A 22,234-nucleotide genomic window follows, 5' to 3' on the forward strand; every position below is an offset into this window, starting at 1 on the left:
TGTGTGTGTGTGTGTGTGTGTGTGTGTGTGTGTGATGGGTAGGTTTAGGGGTAGGGTTAGTGTGTGTGTGTGTGTGTGTGTGTGTGTGATGGGTAGGTTTAGGGGTAGGGTTAGTGTGTGTGTGTGTGTGTGTGTGTGTGTGTGTGTGTGTGTGATGGGTAGGTTTAGGGGTAGGGGTAGGGTTAGTGTGTGTGTGTGTGTGTGTGTGTGTGTGTGTGTGTGTGTGATGGGTAGGTTTAGGGGTAGGGTTAGTGTAATGGGACAGAATATACAGTTTGTACAGTATAAAAACCATTAAGTCTATGGAGAGTCCCCACAAAGATAGTGAACCAGATGTGTGTGTGTGTGTGTGTGTGTGTGTGTGTGTGTGATGGGTAGGTTTAGGGGTAGGGGTAGGGGTAGGGTTAGTGTGTGTGTGTGTGTGTGTGTGTGTGTGTGTGTGTGTGTGTGTGATGGGTAGGTTTAGGGGTAGGGTTAGTGTAATGGGACAGAATATACAGTTTGTACAGTATAAAAACCATTAAGTCTATGGAGAGTCCCCACAAAGATAGTGAACCAGATGTGTGTGTGTGTGTGTGTGTGTGTGTGTGTGTGTGTTCATACTTATTCATCTTATTTGTTCTGCATGTTGTTGTTTTTTGCTAAATATCAGCGACCTCATTTAAATATGCGCTGTATGTCATGCGTATGCATGTCTCCACTGAGTCGACTCTGTGAAAAAGTCTTTTTATTGGAAAAAAGCTAAGAAACAATTTTCACACAAGAATTGCTAGTAAATTATACAAATAATTACAAAGAAACAGCAAGTAACGCACTGAATTAAATGTGAAATTGTAAAGTATAAATGATTGATTACTTTATTTACAACTTTTTACAGTGTACGCTAAACACACAATCGTACGCATGGCTATCCTGTAGAGATTCTGATGGGCGAGGAGTTTATCACACTCACTTACTTGGGTTACTAGGGTGATGTTAGGGGGTTACTAGGGTGTTGTTAGGGCGTTACTAGGGTGTTGTTAGGGGGTTACTAGGGTGATGTTTGGGGGTTACTAGGGTGATGTTAGGGGGTTACTAGGGTGTTGTTAGGGGGTTACTAGGGTGTTGTTAGGGGGTTACTAGGGTGTTGTTAGGGGATTACTAGGGTGATATTTGGGGGTTACTAGGGTGATGTTAGGGGGTTACTAGGGTGTTGTTAGGGGGTTACTAGGGTGTTGTTAGGGGATTACTAGGGTGTGGTTAGGGGGTTACTAGGGTGTTGTTAGGGCATTACTAGGGTGTTTCTGAGGGGTTGCCAGGGCATTGCTATGCAGCGTTTGGCTCTGGTTCCTCCCTCAATGTGCATCTGTAGCATTTTTTCAGGTGAAAATGGTGTGTCTGATCACTTAGTAAAGCAGCAGCTCAACAACACACATGATCTGAGCGATTGTTCTCATCTACAGCACACACACACACACACACACACATACACAGGTCTGATCAGGTCTGACTGAACTGAGGCATGGGTCTGGATCTGAATCCGGTCTGGGCGATTCTTCCTAATCACAGCTAATCTTTTCTTCCAGGTTCAAGCTAGCGGCAGAAGGATGTCTTCTCATGTTTCTGAAACGTGTTGAAAGTTCAAATGAGATGTTTTCCTTTCCATGTTGTTCATACTGTTGTGTTTTTGCCTCCTTTCAGTCGTCAGCCACAGAAGATTGATTTCTTGCTCTACTTCAAAAACCAAGCTTGGTCAAATTTGCCAGTAACGAGTCCCGTCCGCAAACAGGCCACGCCCACTCACAGGACTAGCCAATCAGAACGACTGCTGTTCCTCTAGCCCCTCCCACTCGAGTCAGCCCCTCCCCCAATCTTCCCACGTGGTTTCCTAACTCTTGTGTCTTCTTACTAACCAAACAGCTTCAGATTCTTCCAGTTTACTTTTCATTTTGACCTGTTTGTGTTCCTTTGAAACGACTAACATCGTGTCATTCACGGAATGTGGGCCATCTGTTGTTTTCTTCAGAATTAACTTGCGTACTGACGTACTAACCATAATAACAATACTGTTGTCATGTTTTTCTTTTGGTTGACAAATCCTTCAATGAAGAGAAAGAATTCTGTAAATTTGGATCTTTATTCCTTTGGGCAAAAACAAAATCAGGAAAAGAAAGAGCCAGGCTGGTTTAACCTGTTAACTGTCACTCGCTCATTAGATCTGAACTTGAGCGTTTGCAATTCATGAAGGCTTTGGAAAATAAATGTGTAAAAAACTTCATTTTATACATATTTTACGAAATAATTTGCCCTCTAAAACCGCATACGTCTAACCAAGTTATGTTCCAAATTTGAAGTTAATATCACAAAAATTTAGCCGGCGAAATGTACGGTTTCCATTGTAACGAAGTGTTCAATTTCAAAACGGTTTTCACAGGATGAATTTTGAGCGTTTAAGCTTTCGAGCGACACCTAATCTGTGGTAATCACTGACAGTTAACAGGCTACGACCGCTGCCTTTTAAAAGACCTTTATTGACTTCACGATTTGTCATTATTCTATATATTTTCTTTCCCTTCCCTTGTTTTTTTCCTAAAGCACTCAGGCATTGGACACGCTATGGTAAACAAACTGCATTATATGGTAGATATCATTCTAATTGTCTTCTACTTTGGTTTGCCCTGGATTTCCGTTTCCTATTTCTATTCTGTTTGCTTATACTGACTACACAAATTCCCATTGGTATCAAGGTAGCAATGAAACTACAGAGATTCACTCTTGTCTCATTCAGTCATCCTTTTCACTTTGTTTTGTCCATCCTACGCCCTCCCTTCCCTTCAGGAACCAGATCTAGAGTTAAATATTTGATTCATTATGTTGAATTAGTTCATGAAGAACTTCCAGAGTAATAGTAAACTCGAGTCTCCCGATGAAAGTTTTACTGTATGAGGTGCTGATGGATCCAGTGGCAGACAGTATGGATGTAGCACTCATGAAACTGGCCAGAATATTAATATTAATATGAGATATTGAGCTGAGAAACTCCTCCTGGTTCTCAGCATCTCGATCCATCATCAGCAGCAGGTTTGATACCCGGCTCAAGGTGATGATCCTCGTCTCTCCGGCTGGATTTACTGGCGCCACAGAGTGGGTCGTAAAACACCCCGTTACGAGATTTATCCAGCGGATCCGAGAGCGTTCGAGATCTGTTCTGGTGTTTATTCACTGAGGTCCGGCTGAGCGATGGTTTCATTAGTGCACATACCCATAGGGCAACTAACCTAATTATTAAACATGAACAATTCATTATTACTGAAGCTCAGTGGCTATAGAACTTCCCAGGGAGATGTTATCGATGCCGGGAAGATTTACACTGACATACAGGTGAGAAACGGACTGCAGATCTTCATCCCATCAAAACAAACCCCTGCTGCTTTACTATCACTCATATGCTTTTACAGGCTTTATTTGAATTGGCTTTTATTTTATACTTTCAGTTTTCATTTGAATTTTATTTTAAGTTTTAGTCATTTTGTTGTGTGCTTTTGTCAAAAATTTTTTTTTTTTTTTTTGTAATTTTATATATATAAATTTAGATTTATGTGTACTTCAGTTTTACTTTTCGTAATTTTAGTTCTTAAACATGTTTATTTCAGTTAGTTGCCAAGGCAACATTTCTAAATTTTTAAACAAGTTTTACATCTAATATTTTTATTTCACTTTTACTATTAGTAATTTTAGTACTTCAACTTCAACATAATATTTTTATTTTATTTTATTTTCGTTAGGGATAAATTAGGGATAAAAGTAAACAATAACAAATATAACTGTACCCTAACCCTAACAAATGTAATGTAAAATGTAAATGTAAAATTTCAGTTTTACTATTAGTAATTTTAGTACTTAAACATGTTTATTTCAGTTAGTTTCCATATACAGTATGTAAATATATATATATATATATATATATATATATTTTATTTATTTCCGTTTTACTCTTACTAATTTTAGCACTTCAACTCAAGAGTGATTATTTCAATTAGTTGCCGGAGCAACATTTCTAATTTTCAGTTGTACATACAATATTCATATGTATAGTTTAATGAAAAGTTTTAAAAACACAGTGAACGTGTGCCAGAGAGGATGTCCTTTACTGCCTGTCACTGGACTCGTCAAACGCTAGGCTCCGCCCCCTGCCCTGCCCAGCGCTGCATAGAATCAGGAGAATTTCTAGAATGTAGGAACTGTGTTCATTAACATCAATACTAACTCAATAACGACACTCTAACACACTCTTACTTTGGTATTTGTGTATGTATATGTTGCCCAGCACATATGCATATATGCATATTTATGAACCTACAGAGAGCCACGCCCCCAGTAATAGGAATAATTTGACATCAGTAAAGACCCTGCTTGTGAATAATAAAGGCGGCGAGGGCTAGCGTGATTGACAGGTCTCTGGCTCCTTCAGGATGATGTTATCAGCCCGGGCCGCTAGCATTAGTATGCAATTATACAGATCTAATGAACTCTGGCAGGGGTTCGGCGCCCTAGAATAACAATATTTCAGGCCGGTCTGGGAGAACGAGCGATCGGGTTATTTGGCCCAATGCAGGCTGGGTAATTGTCATTCGGACAGTCCTAGATGACTGACAGCTCTCAGCGCAGATGAACGTTAGCATCGCTCATTTACACTCATCTGTGTGACGTTTCCGAGTCCTTTTGTGTGCATGCTTTCATCCGCTTGCAGCGAGAGGGAGTCTGCGATGCCCAGGCCGAAAGAGTCTCGGCTTGCACGCAAACCTGTGGACTTCAAGTGCTCATTTTGTTGTGTCCCACCCTCAGATTTAACCCCTTAATCAACTAAATGCCCTTTTCTTGCCATCTGTGCCGTGATGTGACTCAGTTACGACTCCTCTCTGCCATCGGCTGCTGAGCGCTTTTGCTCAGACGTATGATTGTGTCCATTGGTTGAACATTCCCATTTTGACGCCATCTTCATTTGCTCATCCAACTGCATGGCTTCTTCCCCATGTTGTGATGGTTTTTGGATGGTTCATTTTCCTTCCTCTTAACCTCAAAACCCACCAAACGTGACAATTCAAACTCTTTGTTGAATCAAATCGCAAAGGATTTCACCAATTGACTGCTACTACTCTACTAAATGACTAAAACCCAAATTCTGTTACTAATCCGAATGAAACCTTTGTTGTAACTGTACTAACAACCATTTTTGTGTCTGACCTGCTGTTATTTACTAAAGTACTAACCTCCAACCCCACACATACGAGCGGCTCACGCAGTCCCTCCTCCTCCTCTTCCTCCTCCTGACCCCTCGATTTCACTAACTCACCCGAATCCTTTGGCTAGTTCAGTTCTGATCTCTCGCCGACTCCCCGGGTCGTTTTCCAGCTGCCAGCCACTTGTCGAAGGCCTCGGCGCTGGGGCGTTTCCCTTTGAGGGTTCATTTTGATCAATAATAAATGGGTTTTCATTGCAACGTGCAATTTCTCCTTTGTTTTTAATAGGTAAAGGTAAGTAATTGTCAAGAATATAAGGACAACAGGCCAGGTGGCTGAAACTGAAGCATCTGGAGATCAGGTAAGGGCGATCACTGACTTTTAAGGACCAACATGATGCACTTCGGTTCGGCTGAGCTTACTGCAGTCTTTTGTTGTGTGTGGTTACGGGATTTACCAGTTCGCCTCAAAAAACATTCTGTCATCATTTAAAGAGCACAAAAGAAGATGTCTCTGTTCTTTTTTTTCTTTTTTTTGTCTATGCAATGAAAGTCAAAGTTGCCTAGACAGCAACATTGTGTCAGCCCAGATCCGGCCCACATCTGGGCTGAGTTTCCCGATAACGTTGTCTCTTAGCGTGCTACGAAGACTCTTAAGGTATAACTTAACTAAAGTATACCATTACTAGGTGTGTTCCCCGAACTATACCTTAGGAAGCCGCTTAAGATATACCTTCTTACGTGCGACGTTACCGGGTGCTGTCCGTGGCGATGCTGCTGAATTGGTTGATATCGATGGCTCGAGAATCAACTATTCTCTTGTCCTGGCGCTGTTTCACTGCATTATGTGAGGAAGCGGTGTTCTTTATAAAAGAAGCACTTTAGAAATAGTTGAAATTGCATTTATTAGGACTCATGGGATATTATAAAAAATAACCCAAACTATAATAGCCTATAATAGCCTTGCCTACATATTTTAAAATTGTATCATATATTGCTGCCATAATAACCATTTCAATTATTTATGTGCTTTCTTCTCTTTCCTATTTTTGTTCAGAGATTGAGATGGAGCTGTGATGAAATATTGTTCTTGTAAATACTTTCCAGCATTTCAGTAATAAAAGTGTACGTCATGTACGTAGCTCAGCAGTGATCAAAAAGGATTTAAACAGTGGATTTTGAATCTCTTCTTGTAAACTCGGAGATGTGGATTCAGACGGCAATTAAATTAACGTACGACCTGTTTGTCAAAAAACAGTAGGTACTAATTTGGCCAGGGATTTTTACGCGGGTTGGGTGAGAAAAAACACTGATATTATGGATTGGACGGCACTAAAATAACCAACTTACTGTACGAGCCCATGAGAAACAATATTAGCGTCCGAATAGGACTTAACTGACAGTAGCCTATGCTTTCACTGGCATTTAAAAGCGCTCTTTAATTAAAATAAATGTATAAAATTGTATTATATATAATAATATAATAAAAATTCTATTAACAATCAGTGTAATGACAATTTTATTCTTTGCATGAAAACACTTGAATTAGCCTGGGTGAATTAGCCTTAGTCTGGGTGTATTAAAACTTCAGAATTATATTCATATAGACCTGCAACAGTGATAAGGTAAAGCTAAGAGTGGTCCAGACCAACCTTCCGAAAGTATGACTTACAGAAGGTATACTTAACTAAGAACGTTTCGGGAAACACGTATTAACGATAAGGTACAGCTTAAGGTGTAACTTAAGAACGACGTAGATTTAAGGAGGTTTCGGGAAACCCAGCCCTGGACTGTGTGGAATCCATGTTTACCGGATGTGGGCCGGATCTGGGCCGTGTGGAATCCATGTGTACCAGATCCGGCCCACATCTGGACTGTGTGGAATCCATGTGTACCAGATGTGGGCCAGATCTGAGCCGTGTGGAATCCATGTTTACCAGATTCGGCCCACATCTGGACTGTGTGGAATCCATGTGTACCAGATGTGGGCCGGATCTGGGCCGTGTGGAATCCATGTTTACCAGATCCGGCCCACATCTGGACTGTGTGGAATCCATGTGTACCAGATGTGGGCCAGATCTGAGCCGTGTGGAATCCATGTGTACCAGATGTGGGCCGGATCTGGGCCGTGTGGAATCCATGTGTACCAGATGTGGGCCGGATCTGGGCCGTGTGGGATCCATGGGTACCAGATGTGGGCTGGATCTGGGCCGTGTGGAATCCATGTGTACCAGATGTGGGCCGGATCTGGGCCGTGTGGGATCCATGTGTACCAGATGTGGGCTGGATCTGGGCCGTGTGGAATCCATGTTTACCAGATCCGGCCCACATCTGGACTGTGTGGAATCCATGTGTACCAGATGTGGGCCAGATCTGAGCCGTGTGGAATCCATGTGTACCAGATCCGGCCCACATCTGGACTGTGTGGAATCCATGTGTACCAGATGTGGGCCGGATCTGGGCCGTGTGGAATCCATGTGTACCAGATGTGGGACTATTTTGCTGTCTGGGTGATTGGACCTCAATATTTTTTAATACATCTTTTGTGTTCTACACAAGAAAGAAAGTCATACAGGGTTTGAACGACATGAGGGCGAGAAAATGATGACAGAATGATCAGTTTTAGGTGAATTTTTAGGTATTTTGTCGTGTCATCTTAATTTTAGTCAATCTTACACTAACTGACAGGACTTCTTATCCTAGTGTGAGTGCATTGATGATGTCTTGCAGTGTTGTATGTTTTCATCAGTGTGTTTAAATCAAAAACACTTAGTTATAATGATCTCTCTGTTTTGTCTCGTCTTTGGTACCGTTGACAATCAAAAACCCTTCATTCATTGAGGAGATGAACGTTGAGTGCTGGTCCTTTCAGCAGTGAGTGTGTTTTACACCGTCGGGTTATAGTTGTCTTTTGTGTGGTTTGAAGCCACATTGAATCTTGCCTGTGGATTTCGTTTGAACTCCAATTGTGAGAGAGAAAGATCTGGAAAAAAGAATCTGAAAAACTTGATATTTAGATTCATTATGTGTATTGGATTCAATTGTTTGAATGTCAGTAGATGCTCAGATACAAGCCTCCCAACATCTGACATGTTTCACACTGTTTTTAGCCTGATGCTGGACGGCTTGAGTTTGCTTTGAGCTTCAGAGCATCCTTCAGAAATCCGCTGCACCGTAACACGAATTTCTCTTCAATTGCATAACGTTTGGTGTCTCCTTTATAAAACTGTGTGTAGGATCCTCACTAAAAGTGTACGTGCGCCTGAAAGCCAAAAATGGCGTACACCAAAAAAATATTCAGACGTATAAAAGTGTGTGTACGCCAGAACCTGCGCAAAAATCCACTTTATAAACCCCAGTCAGAGGAAGATTGTGTTCACATGCGTATCCACTCTGAAATAACCATATATGAGCTTACAATGCCTCGTTTTACTAAGCAGATCCTCATCTGCATATCATTTGCATATGCATATTCATCCACGTGATTCCATGTTTAACGCTACAAGACATTAGGAGAATATGAGATATGGATGTGCGTCACATTACATTGCTAAAAATCATTTAGTAGCCTATCCTTGCCTTGTTTTTGAATAAATAAATCAATATAGTATAAAATACATTTCAGAGAAAGTTTTTCTCAATCTTTTACACTGGCCAAATAGTATTTTTAAATGTTTTATATTTTTTATGGAAACAGAAAGGCCTTATTGTGCATTATTGATCATTATTTGCATGTAAGTATTTTCTCAGAGCAGGAGTTCTGCTATTATCATGCGATAAGCAAACATTAAAACACAGCATGCCTCAGGAAAAGTGTTCGAACGCAGCGCATCCACTACAAATATTACTATTTATTAGAATATAAAAAATGTTGTAACTTCTCGGTAATGATTTGCTACAGTTACTTTTACAGTAGCATGGTAGGATAAATGTAACTTTTCCGTATTAGCTTAACGTTACTGTTGCTCCTGTAGTTTGAAGACTCGCGGCGATCTGCGAACTGCTGTAGCGCTGCAAAGGAAACTCCGCCTACTTCACCTCCACCAAATGCTTCCGCCAAAAAAAAATATATATATAATTTTTTTTGTATTATTATTGTTAGTGGCAATGGTGTATAAAGTGCATTGTTATTTATTATAATATTTATAATAATTATTATTATTTACATTTATCAGAGAGGGGCACAATATATTTTAATATGCCCATGTGCCCATGCCCCGTTTGTCTCCCCTTGTCACCAGGGGGCGATCGAGACTCTGGGTTTATGAGCTATACTGGGACCAGTCACCAGGGGGCGATCGAGACTCTGGGTTTATGAGCTATACTGGGACCAGTCACCAGGGGGCGATCGAGACTCTGGGTTTATGAGCTATACTGGGACCAGCCACCAGGGGGCGATCGAGACTCTGTGTTTATGAGCTATACTGGGACCAGTCACCAGGGGGCGATCGAGACTCTGGGTTTATGAGCTATACTGGGACCAGCCACCAGGGGGCGATCGAGACTCTGGGTTTATGAGCTATACTGGGACCAGCCACCAGGGGGCGATCGAGATTCTGGGTTTATGAGCTATACTGGGACCAGCCACCAGGGGGCGATTGAGACTCTGGGTTTATGAGCTATACTGGGACCAGCCACCAGGGGGCGATCAAGACTTGTGTTTATGAGCTATACTGGGGGGCGATCGAGACGCTTTGGCTTCACTTTTCAGGACTTGTGCGGCACGCTTGGTGAGGACAGGTGTGGCAAATAAACCAATAATCAGATAAAAGGAAGGGTGGGTTTAGAAAATAGACAAGAGAGCACATGGTACATAGAAACACGGCCATAGAAAAAGGGTGTAAAGGGGGCGCTGCTGAGCACACTTCAGAGCGGTAAAATGCTGAATGGGACGGCCCACGGACTCGTAGACTCGGCGAGCACGCGCAATTCAAGTCCACGAGACCGAAAGTCCACATGAAGTGCGCCATTTGGGACAGGGCCATATTCTCTTTCACTAGCAAGTATGCTCTTTGATTTGATGCGGAGGGCGATTATGTTGGATTTCTGTAATGGCAGTCAGAGGTGTCCATTAGCCTCCGGTCAGTTTGTCGTTTAGGCCAGGATAAATGAGCTGCCAGCGCTCGTCTAATGCTGCATCAATATAATATCATTTTTACTCACCAGCTGACGGCTGATCAATGCTGCCAGATCTATTAGAAAAGCCCCATGACAGCAAGATGGAGGATTTTATCAGGGAAAGTGATATTGTGTCTCACGGTCAAGAACTCAGTTTGGCTTTTCCAGTAACCAGCTAATATTGACAGAAGTGCAGCGCAGTGTTTAACGTCTCAGTGTTGCTGAATCAGAAGCATCTCAGCACTTCACATCATTTGTTTTAGTGAATTGGTTCATTTAGACAAATGCTTTCAATGAATCGGTTCAGAGGTCAATCCGTAGGTTGGTTTGTGTCAGTTTAGTTTTTTGTTATTTATTCGTGACTTCAAATCTGCTGTTTAGTGTCATGAGGTTGATTGAATCTTTTAGTTGAACATTTTGTGTTCAAGTTTGATTCTGTCGTGTTTCAATTGTTGTTGTGCCAGAATAATACTGTTAGAATGATAATACTTACCTAAATAATCCTTAAAATGCATTTCCTTTAGAATAGTTTTTATAACATAATCTTGTTTTATTAATAACATCATTGCTTATTTCACTGATGTTTCAAGAAAACGACAGACATATCAATCGCGAAAATGACATTGTGCAGTTCTATGTTGTGGTGATTATCTGTAAGATATTGTCCATTGAGTTTGATCAGCCTTTAGTTCAGCATGTGTAGTGTGACTGTGGTTGAACTCGTAACGTGACCAGCTTTAGTTTTCGAGTGCTTTTCTGCTGACAGAAGCTGGTTAAAGTCTTACACTGATTGAAGTGAAAGTGACAGTAAATGAGGTGTAACGTGTGTCTTCTGAGGACTCCTGTCTTTAAACAGTCCCTAGATGAGTGTCGAAACAGCCACGTATGAATTCATCTGTGCAAATGAGCTGTTGCATGATGGCATCTGTATTCAGTGTGTGTGTGTGTGCGTGTGTGTGTGTGTGTGTGTGTGTGTGTGTTGTACAGTAGGTGTGGTTGATGTAGATTGTGTGTGTCAGGGAAAACATAACACTTCACTGCACACATTTCTCTCTCTCTCTCTCTCTCTCTCTCTCTCTCTCTCTCTAATGCTATGCTTTGTTTTATTCATTTTATTCTCTGTCTCCACTGCTGCATTACTGTAGTGTGTTTGTGGTGAACCACAGGAGCCGCTGTGATTTCTTTGCACACACACTGAGAGCGTTTTAACCCGTCAGGAGCGCTTCAGTGTGTTTCAGTGAGGGATTACGCCTTCTTATCTGAACATGCTCTCTGTCTCGTCACCAGGGGTTTTAGGGTAAATAAGTCAATATATCTGCGAGACAAACGGCCCATTAACACATTATCAGCTCCTGCAGCCGTTGAGAAGCAGGAACCTGAAGCAGGAGCAGGTTGAGATGCTGCGTATGGATTTCACAGGTTATCTGCAGTGCCAAGCAGAACCGCAGGGCTGACGGAGCTTCTGTTTCTCTGAGATCAATCAACAGTTAACAACAGAAGCGCACCTGTGCTCTCAAACACACATATACGCTGCATTTGTGCTGTGAGACTTAGGGCCCTATTCTAATGATCTAAGCGCATGATCTAAAGCGCACGGGACAAGTTCACTTATGGCGTGTCCGAATCCATTTTTGCTAGTTTAACGATGGGAAAAATGGTCTAAAAGGGTTGTCCCTATTCTCAAAATGAGTAATGGGTGTGTTATGGGTGTAACGTGCGTTAAACCAATCAGAGTCTCATCTCCCATTCCCTTTAAATGCCAGTTGCGCTCGCGCCATGGCAGATTCAACAATAGTGATCTATTACATTGTAATCCTTTTATTTTTAATATTTGCAATGTTTGTGTGCTGCTGCACACAATGTTTGTTTGATAAGCAGAGTGTAAGTGCGTTGTGCCTATAGGCACACATTACTAACGCGCTCTTTAAAGAACAAAAAAGACCAGGTTTAGACCAGGTTTAGACCAGGTTTCAGTCGGTCAACGGCTCAGTCTATTTATGTTCCTCAAAATAGCAACGCGCCAACAATGCGCCAGAACACACCTCGTTCTCAGACCGGCAGCCCATGGGCGCACAAATGGGCGCAAATGCATTTGCTATTTAAACAACGTGGCGCAGGATGTGAAAATGATAACTGCGTCAGAATGAAACTAGCAAAACACACTTGCATCGCGCTTGGCGCTGCATTGCACCGGGTGTAAGATAGGGCCCTTAATGCTCATGCAATATTTAAATGATTTTCTCTTTTTTTCGTTCTTAACTGATAGTGCACAGTGACCTAAAACAGTACCAGAATCATACAAAACGTCTCGGTTACGTATGTAACCCTTGTTTTCTGAAGGAGGGAACGGAGACGTTACGTTACAACGTCTCATGAATGGGGTCTTGCGCAAGAGCCCAATCACCTTCGAGTTGTAAAAAACGAGCCAATGGTACGTAAAGTACCTTGGTCTGCTGAATTTGCATTGTGAGCTCCGCCCCGCTGTGTGTGTATATAAGGAGCAGCGCATGCATTCTCGCATTCATGTTCTTCGCTGAGGAGCTGAGAGGTGTGTCTCGGCCTTTCAGCAGCACAGCGGTTGTGGCAAGGGGACGTAACGTAACCGAGAGGTTCCCTTTCAGTCGTCACGTTCTACGTTACTTCAGTACGTCTGACGAATGGGGTCCTATTCCAAAACGCCACAATGGCTGTCTTCCAGTGCCCTGCGCAAGCCACAGCTCCCTGTCATGAGGCCTACCCGTAGGGAGTTCCACTTCAAGGCAGAGGCGTGTCAGGTGGACAGGGCTCTAGCCGAAGTGATAGTAGTTACCACCTGAGGTGGCAAAGTACTTAAACCTTCCGTGTCCCGTCCAGGACCCACACATGCAGGTTCCACAGATCTGGACGCGGGTGCCTGAGGGGGCCCCGTCCCTGAGAAAAGGAGGTCCTTTCTCAGTAGATCGCAACAGATCTACCTGTGCATCTCCAAAGCGTTCCCAAATTAGCTGAACCGTCTGGGGATGGAGTCTCCACTACACGGGGCGAGAACGCTGTCGTGAGAGCTCGTTGGCTCGTCGGTTTGACGGCAGGCCGACTGAGCGTGCCCTGTTGCCATGCCCTTCTCGGGACTCGGTTGTGAAGCCAGTGCTAAAGCGGTCTCATATGAAGCAACCGGAGCGGCGTGACTGTGGATGCCATATGCCCCAGGAGCCTCTGAAAAAGTTTCAGTGGGACCGCCATCTTGCCCTTGAAATGACTCCGCATGCTCGCTCATAAGCTGCGAGAACATGGTGATCGAGTCTATTTCCATAGCGAGAAAAGAGATCCTCTGCACAGAGGAGAGTTTGCTCTTTTCCCAGTTGACGCGAAGGCCGAGTCAGGAGAGGTGCCTGAGCACAAGGTCCCTGTGTTCGCACAACCATTCCCGAGAATGATCTAGAATCAGCCATCGAGGTAGTTGAGAAAACAAACGCCCTGCTCCCTGAGGGGAACCATAGCCGCCGTCGTGTAAGACAGTTCTGGGAGGTTATATACCAAACCACTTTGATGACAGACTTTGGTCAGGCATTTCAGAATTACCAAAACAGTATTTCAGATGCTGCACAACAGTATTTCAGATGCTGCAAAACAGTATTTCAGATGCGCTGCGAGATCGGATCCACTCTGGTTGGTCCAGTTTTGCCGTTCCATCGCAAATTCACATGTCTTTTTTGATGCGCAACGAGGAATTTATTCTGTTAATGTGTTTCCATTGTAGTTTATGCACGTTTTCTAATCGGATAAAACATTATCTGACTCAGTTTAGTGCATACGTTTTTTATGTGCATTTTTCGACTTTATGCACATCTTGCCGTTTCCATCCAGCATTTTTTTATGCAATATTCCAAAATGCGCTTAAAAATAGGTGGATGGAAATGTAGCTATTGAAGGCCTGGAGGGCCAGGGTTGAGTCGCAGGAGCGTGTGACTGAGCTGGATATGGGGGATTGGCAGACCGGTGCGGAACCAGAGGAAAGGAGGAGCCTGGCGTAGCCAGAGGGGTGAAAGGTCAAGGTGGAGCCAGAGGGATGACAGACCACGGTGGAGCCAATAGGTCGAGCCCCGAGGTGGAGCTGAGGGATCCACAGAACAAGGCGTAAGTGACGACTGAGAAGCCCAATGTGGATCCGAGCAGCTGGGCAGAACTACAGAAGGAGGAGCCTTGGGGCTGAAGGGAGACAGGCAGAGACAAAGATGACTTGGGAATGGGCTAAACCAGCGATGAAGACAACTTGGGTCTAGACCGGACCAGCGAAGACTGGAGACCTGGAAAGCATTTCATTATCCAGCTCGTCAAATACTTCTGTTGAGACCCAGCTTACTTTAGTGTGGGTAGGGCTCTAAACCATGCAGTTGAACTCTACTAATAGGCAATGTTCCCTCTAGGGTGCGCACGTGTACGGCCGCGCACTTCTGATGCCGCGGCCGCGCAGAAAGAATAAAATGTTGCGCAGAGGACAGTCGCGAAATGTGTGGGGAAATCCATTTGATTGTAGTTTAATGAGAAAAAGTAAAGTTGCAGTGCTCTGGTCAACTGCTATATAGTTGGTATCGCTATAGAATAAAAACCGGTGAATGCAGTTTACAGGTTCGGTTTCATAGAAAGAGAATGATAAGAGCGCGTGTGAGTTGCAGCCAGTGAGCCAAATCAGTCGCAGTAAGAATACTTGTTTGTATTAGAATAATGTTTGCGGGACCAAATAGCTCAATACGAGAGGCAACGAGAAACGCAAAGACGTGAAATAAAATCACATCATCATGTTTTATAGAACAGTGGTTTGATTAAGTGGTGTAAATAACGGATGATGGCCACAGAACGTTAATTTAATTACACACCCACCCGCGTGCAGTGCAAACTCAAAATACATCAGTTACATACATTAGGTTAAATAGATTTTTGTGTGTGTGTGTGTGTGTGTGGGGGGGGGGGGGATATTTAGATTACTATAAAAGAGTTCACATATTCACTTTTCTCAAACATTTTAGCTATTAGATCCATTTAAATGCTTCAGTTTATTTTCATATCTTAATAATATAATTTGAAAACAAATTGAAGCATTTAAACTGATATATTGTATCACTTCAAATACTTAAATTCGTTTTTATATTATATTATATTATATTATATTAGGCCTATATTATATTAGGCCTATATTTTATTATATTATATTAGGCCTATATAAAGAATTGATCTCACAAGGGTATTGTTTAGGGCTCCTTGCCATTAAAAAGTTTGAAACCCCCTGCTAAAGAAAATATTGGAAATTCATAAGCAATAAACAATCTTTTAACGTTGATGGTTTAATGCTGCCTGTAGCCAATAACTGACTGTACAAGAACACTGTATGGTTTTCCCAAACCATCTCAGTGTCACAGCTTATTTATTTATTTATTTTTTATATCATTTCTTGGTAAAGACTGGTATAGTTACAGTTTTTCTCAATTGCTAAAACACAATTTCTGAAACCTTGCTCCATTTTCTGAAAACATTAAACACAACACCTCATCTTCAAGCACTATTTGCAAAACCTCTGACTCCTCTTGCAAAATGAAACTTTCGCCTCAAAACAGTTTTACCTGTGTTCAAAATCAAACACTGCTCTCAAATCATAAACAAAGTGATCAAAATTATATACACTATCAAGCAGTCAGTAAACAATACACCAAAAATAGAAAACACATTGTTCAAAACATATAGTTCTCGAAAGATATCTACAGACTGCTATTCTGTTTGTAGACTTACCCGTGACACCTTACTGTACCATCAAAAAGTTCATTTGTGACATACTGTATAACTGCACTTGATAAAAGGAAATAAAAAGAAAAGTAAAAAAAAAAACAAGAAAAAAAACATATAGTTCTCAGGGAGAAGTAAATTTTTACAGTTTTTCTCAATTGCTAAAACACTAAAACCCATTGACTGAATAAAGTTCTCAGTTGCCTGAACTCATTTAGCTAATTGTGCAGTCTGTTGTCAATGCCTTAAACCATTTCACATGGTAAAACACAATTTGCAGATCTCACTTAGACTTTTCAGCAAAACGCTAAACACATTCTCATTCTCAAAACACATTCTGGACTCTAATGCACATGTCATCCATACTGGTAAACACAAGTGGCAACGATCAAATACAAATAGAGAACACGTGTCATTGTTTGAACACAACCACTCAAAATTGATTTAACCTGTTTCAAATGATGCCCAAAGACAAGAAGAAGCACACTGATTACATGTTTACTCCTTTGATTTTTGTCCCTTTTAGTATTGTATACTGTAGTACAGTGCATTGTAGGCTGTATACTGTACAATGAACAAATTGTATGGCCCTGAACATTGTGCTTTCCATTTGTTAACAGTACTGACTGCTCAATAGATTTTGACTGGTTGCAGGTTCATTTCAACAAAGAACAAGAATTACAGTATCACAGAGACAAAGGACAAGTTTGTGAGATGCAGGGTACAGTACTGTAAAAATAGGGGTACAAGGAGGAGAAAGAAAAAAAATGAACAAAAAAAATGCAAAGAGCAAAGCAGAGTAGTAATTTCTGATCAATTTTGACCTACTATGATAGAACATGTTTTCGTTCATCAAAAGACAATGACGGAAAAATATGAAATTTGTTTTCATATGATATATGAAATATGAAAAAATGTGCTTCATTTAGTGACTTCTTTATTAACTGCTTGTTTTCAAAAATATGATTTAATACCAAAAAGTTACATCAAGGGTCAAATAAAATAGAAATGGCACATTCAAGTTAAAAGTTACAACTGCATGTTGACACCATTGTGTTTCTACGTACGCTGTACAGGTCAGGTATAAAGAACATTTTTGCTCAGGCTGTGAAAAATGTCCACCCAATAGAGAAAAGTTTTGCTCAGCAAGAAAAGAAATTACAGAGAGCATTGCTAATATGCCCTCGACTCACTCACCTGAAAAGACTGAGATAGACTCGTGGCTCTATTTCCGTGGTGTGCTCAGGCTCCGAGTCAGCGGTGGGCTCAGGCTTGTCATCTGTGGTGGGCATGGGTGAAATCTGGGTCTGTGGTGGAGTCGGGGCTGACGATATCGTCCTCGACGGGACAGATGGCTGGACCAGCATCCACTCCACATACTCAGCGAATGTCCCTCGAGGACCGTATCCTTGTACACTCATTCAGGCTGGTATGAAAAACACACAGAGAGAGCAGTCCGGAAAACGAATAAGGCACGCCAGGTCTAAACCCCCTGTGTGGTCCTCGAGGTCTAAACCCCCTGTGTGGCCCTCGAGCACTAAACCCCCTGTGTGGTCCTCGAGGTCTAAACCCCCAGTGTGGTCCTCGAGCTCTAATCTCCCTGTGTGGTCCTCGAGCACTAAACCCCCTGTGTGGTCCTCGAGGTCTGAACCCCCTGTGTGGTCCTCGAGGTCTAAATCCTTGAGCACTAAACCCCCTGTGTGGTCCTCGAGGTCTAAATCCTTGAGCTCTAAACCCCCTGTGTGGTCCTCGAGGTCTAAACCCCCTGTGTGGTCCTCGAGCTCTAAACCCCCTGTGTGGTCCTTGAGGTCTAAATCCTCGAGCTCTAAACCCCCTGTGTGGTCCTCGAGCTCTAAACCCCCTGTGTGGTCCTCGAGGTCTAAACCCCCTGTGTGGTCCTCGAGCTCTAAACCCCCTGTGTGATCCTCGAGGTCTAAACCCCCTGTGTGGTCCTCGAGCTCTAAACCCCCCGTGTGGTCCTTGAGGTCTAAATCCTCGAGCTCTAAATCCCCTGTGTGGTCCTCGAGCTCTAAACCCCCTGTGTGGTCCTCGAGGTCTAAACCCCCTGTGTGGTCCTCGAGCTCTAAACCCCCTGTGTGGTCCTCGCGGTCTAAACCCCCTGTGTGGTCCTCGAGCTCTAATCCCCCTGTGTGGTCCTCGAGGTCTAAATCCTTGAGCACTAAACCCCCTGTGTGGTCCTCGAGGTCTAAACCCCCTGTGTGGTCCTCGAGCTCTAAACCCCCTGTGTGGTCCTCGAGGTCTAAATCCTTGAGCTCTAAACCCCCTGTGTGGTCCTCGAGCTCTAAACCCCCTGTGTGGTCCTCGAAGTCTAAATCCTCGAGCTCTAAACCCCCGTGTGGTCCTTGAGGTCTAAATCCTCAAGCTCTAAACCCCCTGTGTGGTCCTCGAGGTATAAACCCCCTGTGTGGTCCTCGAGCTCTAAACCCCCTGTGTGGTCCTCGAGCTCTAATCCCCCTGTGTGGTCCTCGAGGTCTAAACACCCTGTGTGGTCCTCGAGCTCTAAACCCCCTGTGTGGTCCTCGCGGTCTAAACCCCCTGTGTGGTCCTCGAGCTCTAAACCCCCTGTGTGGTCCTCGAGGTCTAAATCCTTGAGCACTAAACCCCCTGTGTGGTCCTCGAGGTCTAAATCCTTGAGCTCTAAACCCCCTGTGTGGTCCTCGAGGTCTAAATCCTCGAGCTCTAAACCCCCTGTGTGGTCCTTGAGGTCTAAACCCCCTGTGTGGTCCTCGAGCTCGAAACCCCCTGTGTGGTCCTCGAGGTCTAAATCCTCGAGCTCTAAACCCCCTGTGTGGTCCTTGAGGTCTAAACCCCCTGTGTGGTCCTCGAGCTCGAAACCCCCTGTGTGGTCCTCGAGGTCTAAACCCCCTGTGTGGTCCTCGAGGTCTAAATCCTTGAGCACTAAACCCCCTGTGTGGTCCTCGAGCTCTAAACCCCCTGTGTGGTCCTCGAGGTCTAAACCCCCTGTGTGGTCCTCGAGCTCTAAACCCCCGTGTGGTCCTTGAGGTCTAAATCCTCAAGCTCTAAACCCCCTGTGTGGTCCTCGAGGTATAAACCCCCTGTGTGGTCCTCGAGCTCTAAACCCCCTGTGTGGTCCTCGAGCTCTAAACCCCCTGTGTGGTCCTTGAGCTCTAATCCCCCTGTGTGGTCCTCGAGGTCTAAACCCCCTGTGTGGTCCTTGAGGTCTAAACCCCCTGTGTGGTCCTCGCGGTCTAAACCCCCTGTGTGGTCCTCGAGCTCTAAACCCCCTGTGTGGTCCTCGAGGTCTAAATCCTTGAGCACTAAACCCCCTGTGTGGTCCTCGAGGTCTAAACCCCCTGTGTGGTCCTCGAGGTCTAAACCCCCTGTGTGGTCCTCGAGCTCAAAACCCCCTGTGTGGTCCTCGAGGTCTAAACCCCCTGTGTGGTCCTCGAGGTCTAAATCCTTGAGCTCTAAACCCCCTGTGTGGTCCTCGAGGTCTAAACCCCCTGTGTGGTCCTCGAGGTCTAAATCCTTGAGCTCTAAACCCCCTGTGTGGTCCTCGAGCTCTAAACCCCCTGTGTGGTCCTCGAGGTCTAAACCCCCTGTGTGGTCCTTGAGCTCTAAACCCCCTGTGTGGTCCTCGCGGTCTAAACCCCCTGTGTGGTCCTCGAGCTCTAAACCCCCTGTGTGGTCCTCGCGGTCTAAACCCCCTGTGTGGTCCTCGAGGTCTAAACCCCCTGTGTGGTCCTCGAGCTCTAAACCCCCTGTGTGGTCCTCGCGGTCTAAACCCCCTGTGTGGTCCTCGAGCTCTAAACCCCCTGTGTGGTCCTCGAGGTCTAAACCCCCTGTGTGGTCCTCGAGCTCTAAACCCCCTGTGTGGTCCTCGCGGTCTAAACCCCCTGTGTGGTCCTCGAGGTCTAAACCCCCTGTGTGGTCCTCGAGCTCTAAACCCCCTGTGTGGTCCTCGAGGTCTAAACCCCCTGTGTGGTCCTCGAGCTCTAAACCCCCTGTGTGATCCTCGAGGTCTAAACCCCCTGTGTGGTCCTCGAGCTCTAAACCCCCCGTGTGGTCCTTGAGGTCTAAATCCTCGAGCTCTAAATCCCCTGTGTGGTCCTCGAGCTCTAAACCCCCTGTGTGGTCCTCGAGGTCTAAACCCCCTGTGTGGTCCTCGAGCTCTAAACCCCCTGTGTGGTCCTCGAGCTCTAATCCCCCTGTGTGGTCCTCGAGGTCTAAATCCTTGAGCACTAAACCCCCTGTGTGGTCCTCGAGGTCTAAACCCCCTGTGTGGTCCTCGAGCTCTAATCCCCCTGTGTGGTCCTCGAGGTCTAAACCCCCTGTGTGGTCCTTGAGCTCTAAACCCCCTGTGTGGTCCTCGCGGTCTAAACCCCCTGTGTGGTCCTCGAGCTCTAAACCCCCTGTGTGGTCCTCGAGGTCTAAATCCTTGAGCACTAAACCCCCTGTGTGGTCCTCGAGGTCTAAACCCCCTGTGTGGTCCTCGAGGTCTAACCCCCCTGTGTGGTCCTCGAGCTCAAAACCCCCTGTGTGGTCCTCGAGGTCTAAACCCCCTGTGTGGTCCTCGAGGTCTAAATCCTTGAGCTCTAAACCCCCTGTGTGGTCCTCGAGGTCTAAACCCCCTGTGTGGTCCTCGAGGTCTAAATCCTTGAGCTCTAAACCCCCTGTGTGGTCCTCGAGCTCTAAACCCCCTGTGTGGTCCTCGAGCACTAAACCCCCTCTGTGGTCCTCGAGGTCTAAACCCCCTCTGTGGTCCTCGAGCTCTAAACCCCCTGTGTGGTCCTCGCGGTCTAAACCCCCTGTGTGGTCCTCGAGGTCTAAATCCTTGAGCTCTAAACCCCCTGTGTGGCAAACTAAAATAAACAGAACATGACAATGAAACTATGACTTAGATTAAACATTATGTTGTATAGATGTGTGTGTTTGTAGTGTGTGTGTGTGTGTGTGTGTGTGTGTGCGTGCATGTGTGAGTGTGTGTGTGTGTGTGTGTGTGTGTTGTGAATGTTATCATATCTGTGTATGTTTTTGTGTCATGTGACCTATATAGAAACACAAAGGCGCTGTGTGTGTTGATCTTCATGCGTGTGACAGGGAAACGAGGCGACAGCAGCTGATCGCATTAGTGTCTCTCAATGGAGCGATTTGTGGATTGATTTTTCTTCTCGTAAATCACAAAGCTGTGCATTCAGGTCACTCAAGTCACGACTAGGCAAAAGCCTAGACTGTGGAAAACGGCTATTTTTATATGAAATTAGTGTTATACACTATCGTTCGGTAAGAATTTGTTAAAGAAATTAATACTGTTATTCATCACTGATGCATTAAATTGATCAAAAGTGACAGTAAAGACATTTTTAATGTAGCAAAAGATTCTATTTCAAACGATTTCATCAAAGAATCCTGAGAAATAAAATGTATGATGGTTTCCACAAAAATATGAAACTGTTTTCAACATTGATAATAATCATAAATGTTTCTTGATCATCAAATCATCATATTAGAGTGATTTCTGAAGGATCATGTGACACTGAAGACTGGAATAATGATGCTGAAAAATCAGCTTTGATCACAGGAATAAATTACACTTTACTATATATTCACATAGAAAACAGCAGATTTACACTGGAATAATATTTCACTGTTTTTTTACTGTTTTTTTTATCAAATAAATGCAGCCTTGGTGAGCAGAAGAGACTCTTACAGAAACAATAAACTTTTGAAAGGTCGTTTACATGCTTTTTATGTGAGCTTATTGAGGGACTATGTATTTTGCAATTTTACAAATGCGTTTGTGATATTGCAGGACTGTTTAAAATGAAGTACAGTCATGATTGTGGAATCCAGCATTCACAGCAGTTTATTGGAGGTACAGTATTTGTGGACTCTGTGTTCTTTGGCTAGAGGCGTTATGCATGATGAAACCTCGTGAAATACACACGTGTGTGTTTGTGTGGGACAGTTATGAGCATCATCAGATGTTAATTGCAGTATATCAGTCACGACATGTTTCAGATGAGAAAAAACACAACTTATTTTGGGGAAGATGTAGTTCATTAGTCCGGTCATTAAGACTCTGCTGGTGAAGTTCAGTCTCAGTAACATGCCGTTACATCACAGATGCGAAATCAAATGCGAAAGCAAATATCACATAAC

The 22,234-nt window shown here is 43.9% G+C and overlaps 1 protein-coding gene across 2 annotated transcripts in view; it reads left to right on the forward strand.

Annotated features, from left to right (window-relative positions):
- The window catches only part of nrxn2b (neurexin 2b), a 471,382-nt gene that overhangs the window by 255,695 nt on the left and 193,453 nt on the right, over positions 1-22,234 (forward strand). For both annotated transcript variants that reach the window (XM_084110063.1, XM_084110064.1), the window contains one exon: positions 2,575-2,598. In XM_084110063.1, coding sequence (XP_083966189.1) covers positions 2,575-2,598 — 24 coding nt within the window. The remainder of the gene's footprint in view (positions 1-2,574; positions 2,599-22,234) is intronic.

This window comes from Abramis brama (assembly GCF_963993115.1).
Source record: "Abramis brama genome assembly, chromosome: 3".
NCBI classification, from domain to species: domain Eukaryota; kingdom Metazoa; phylum Chordata; class Actinopteri; order Cypriniformes; family Leuciscidae; genus Abramis; species Abramis brama.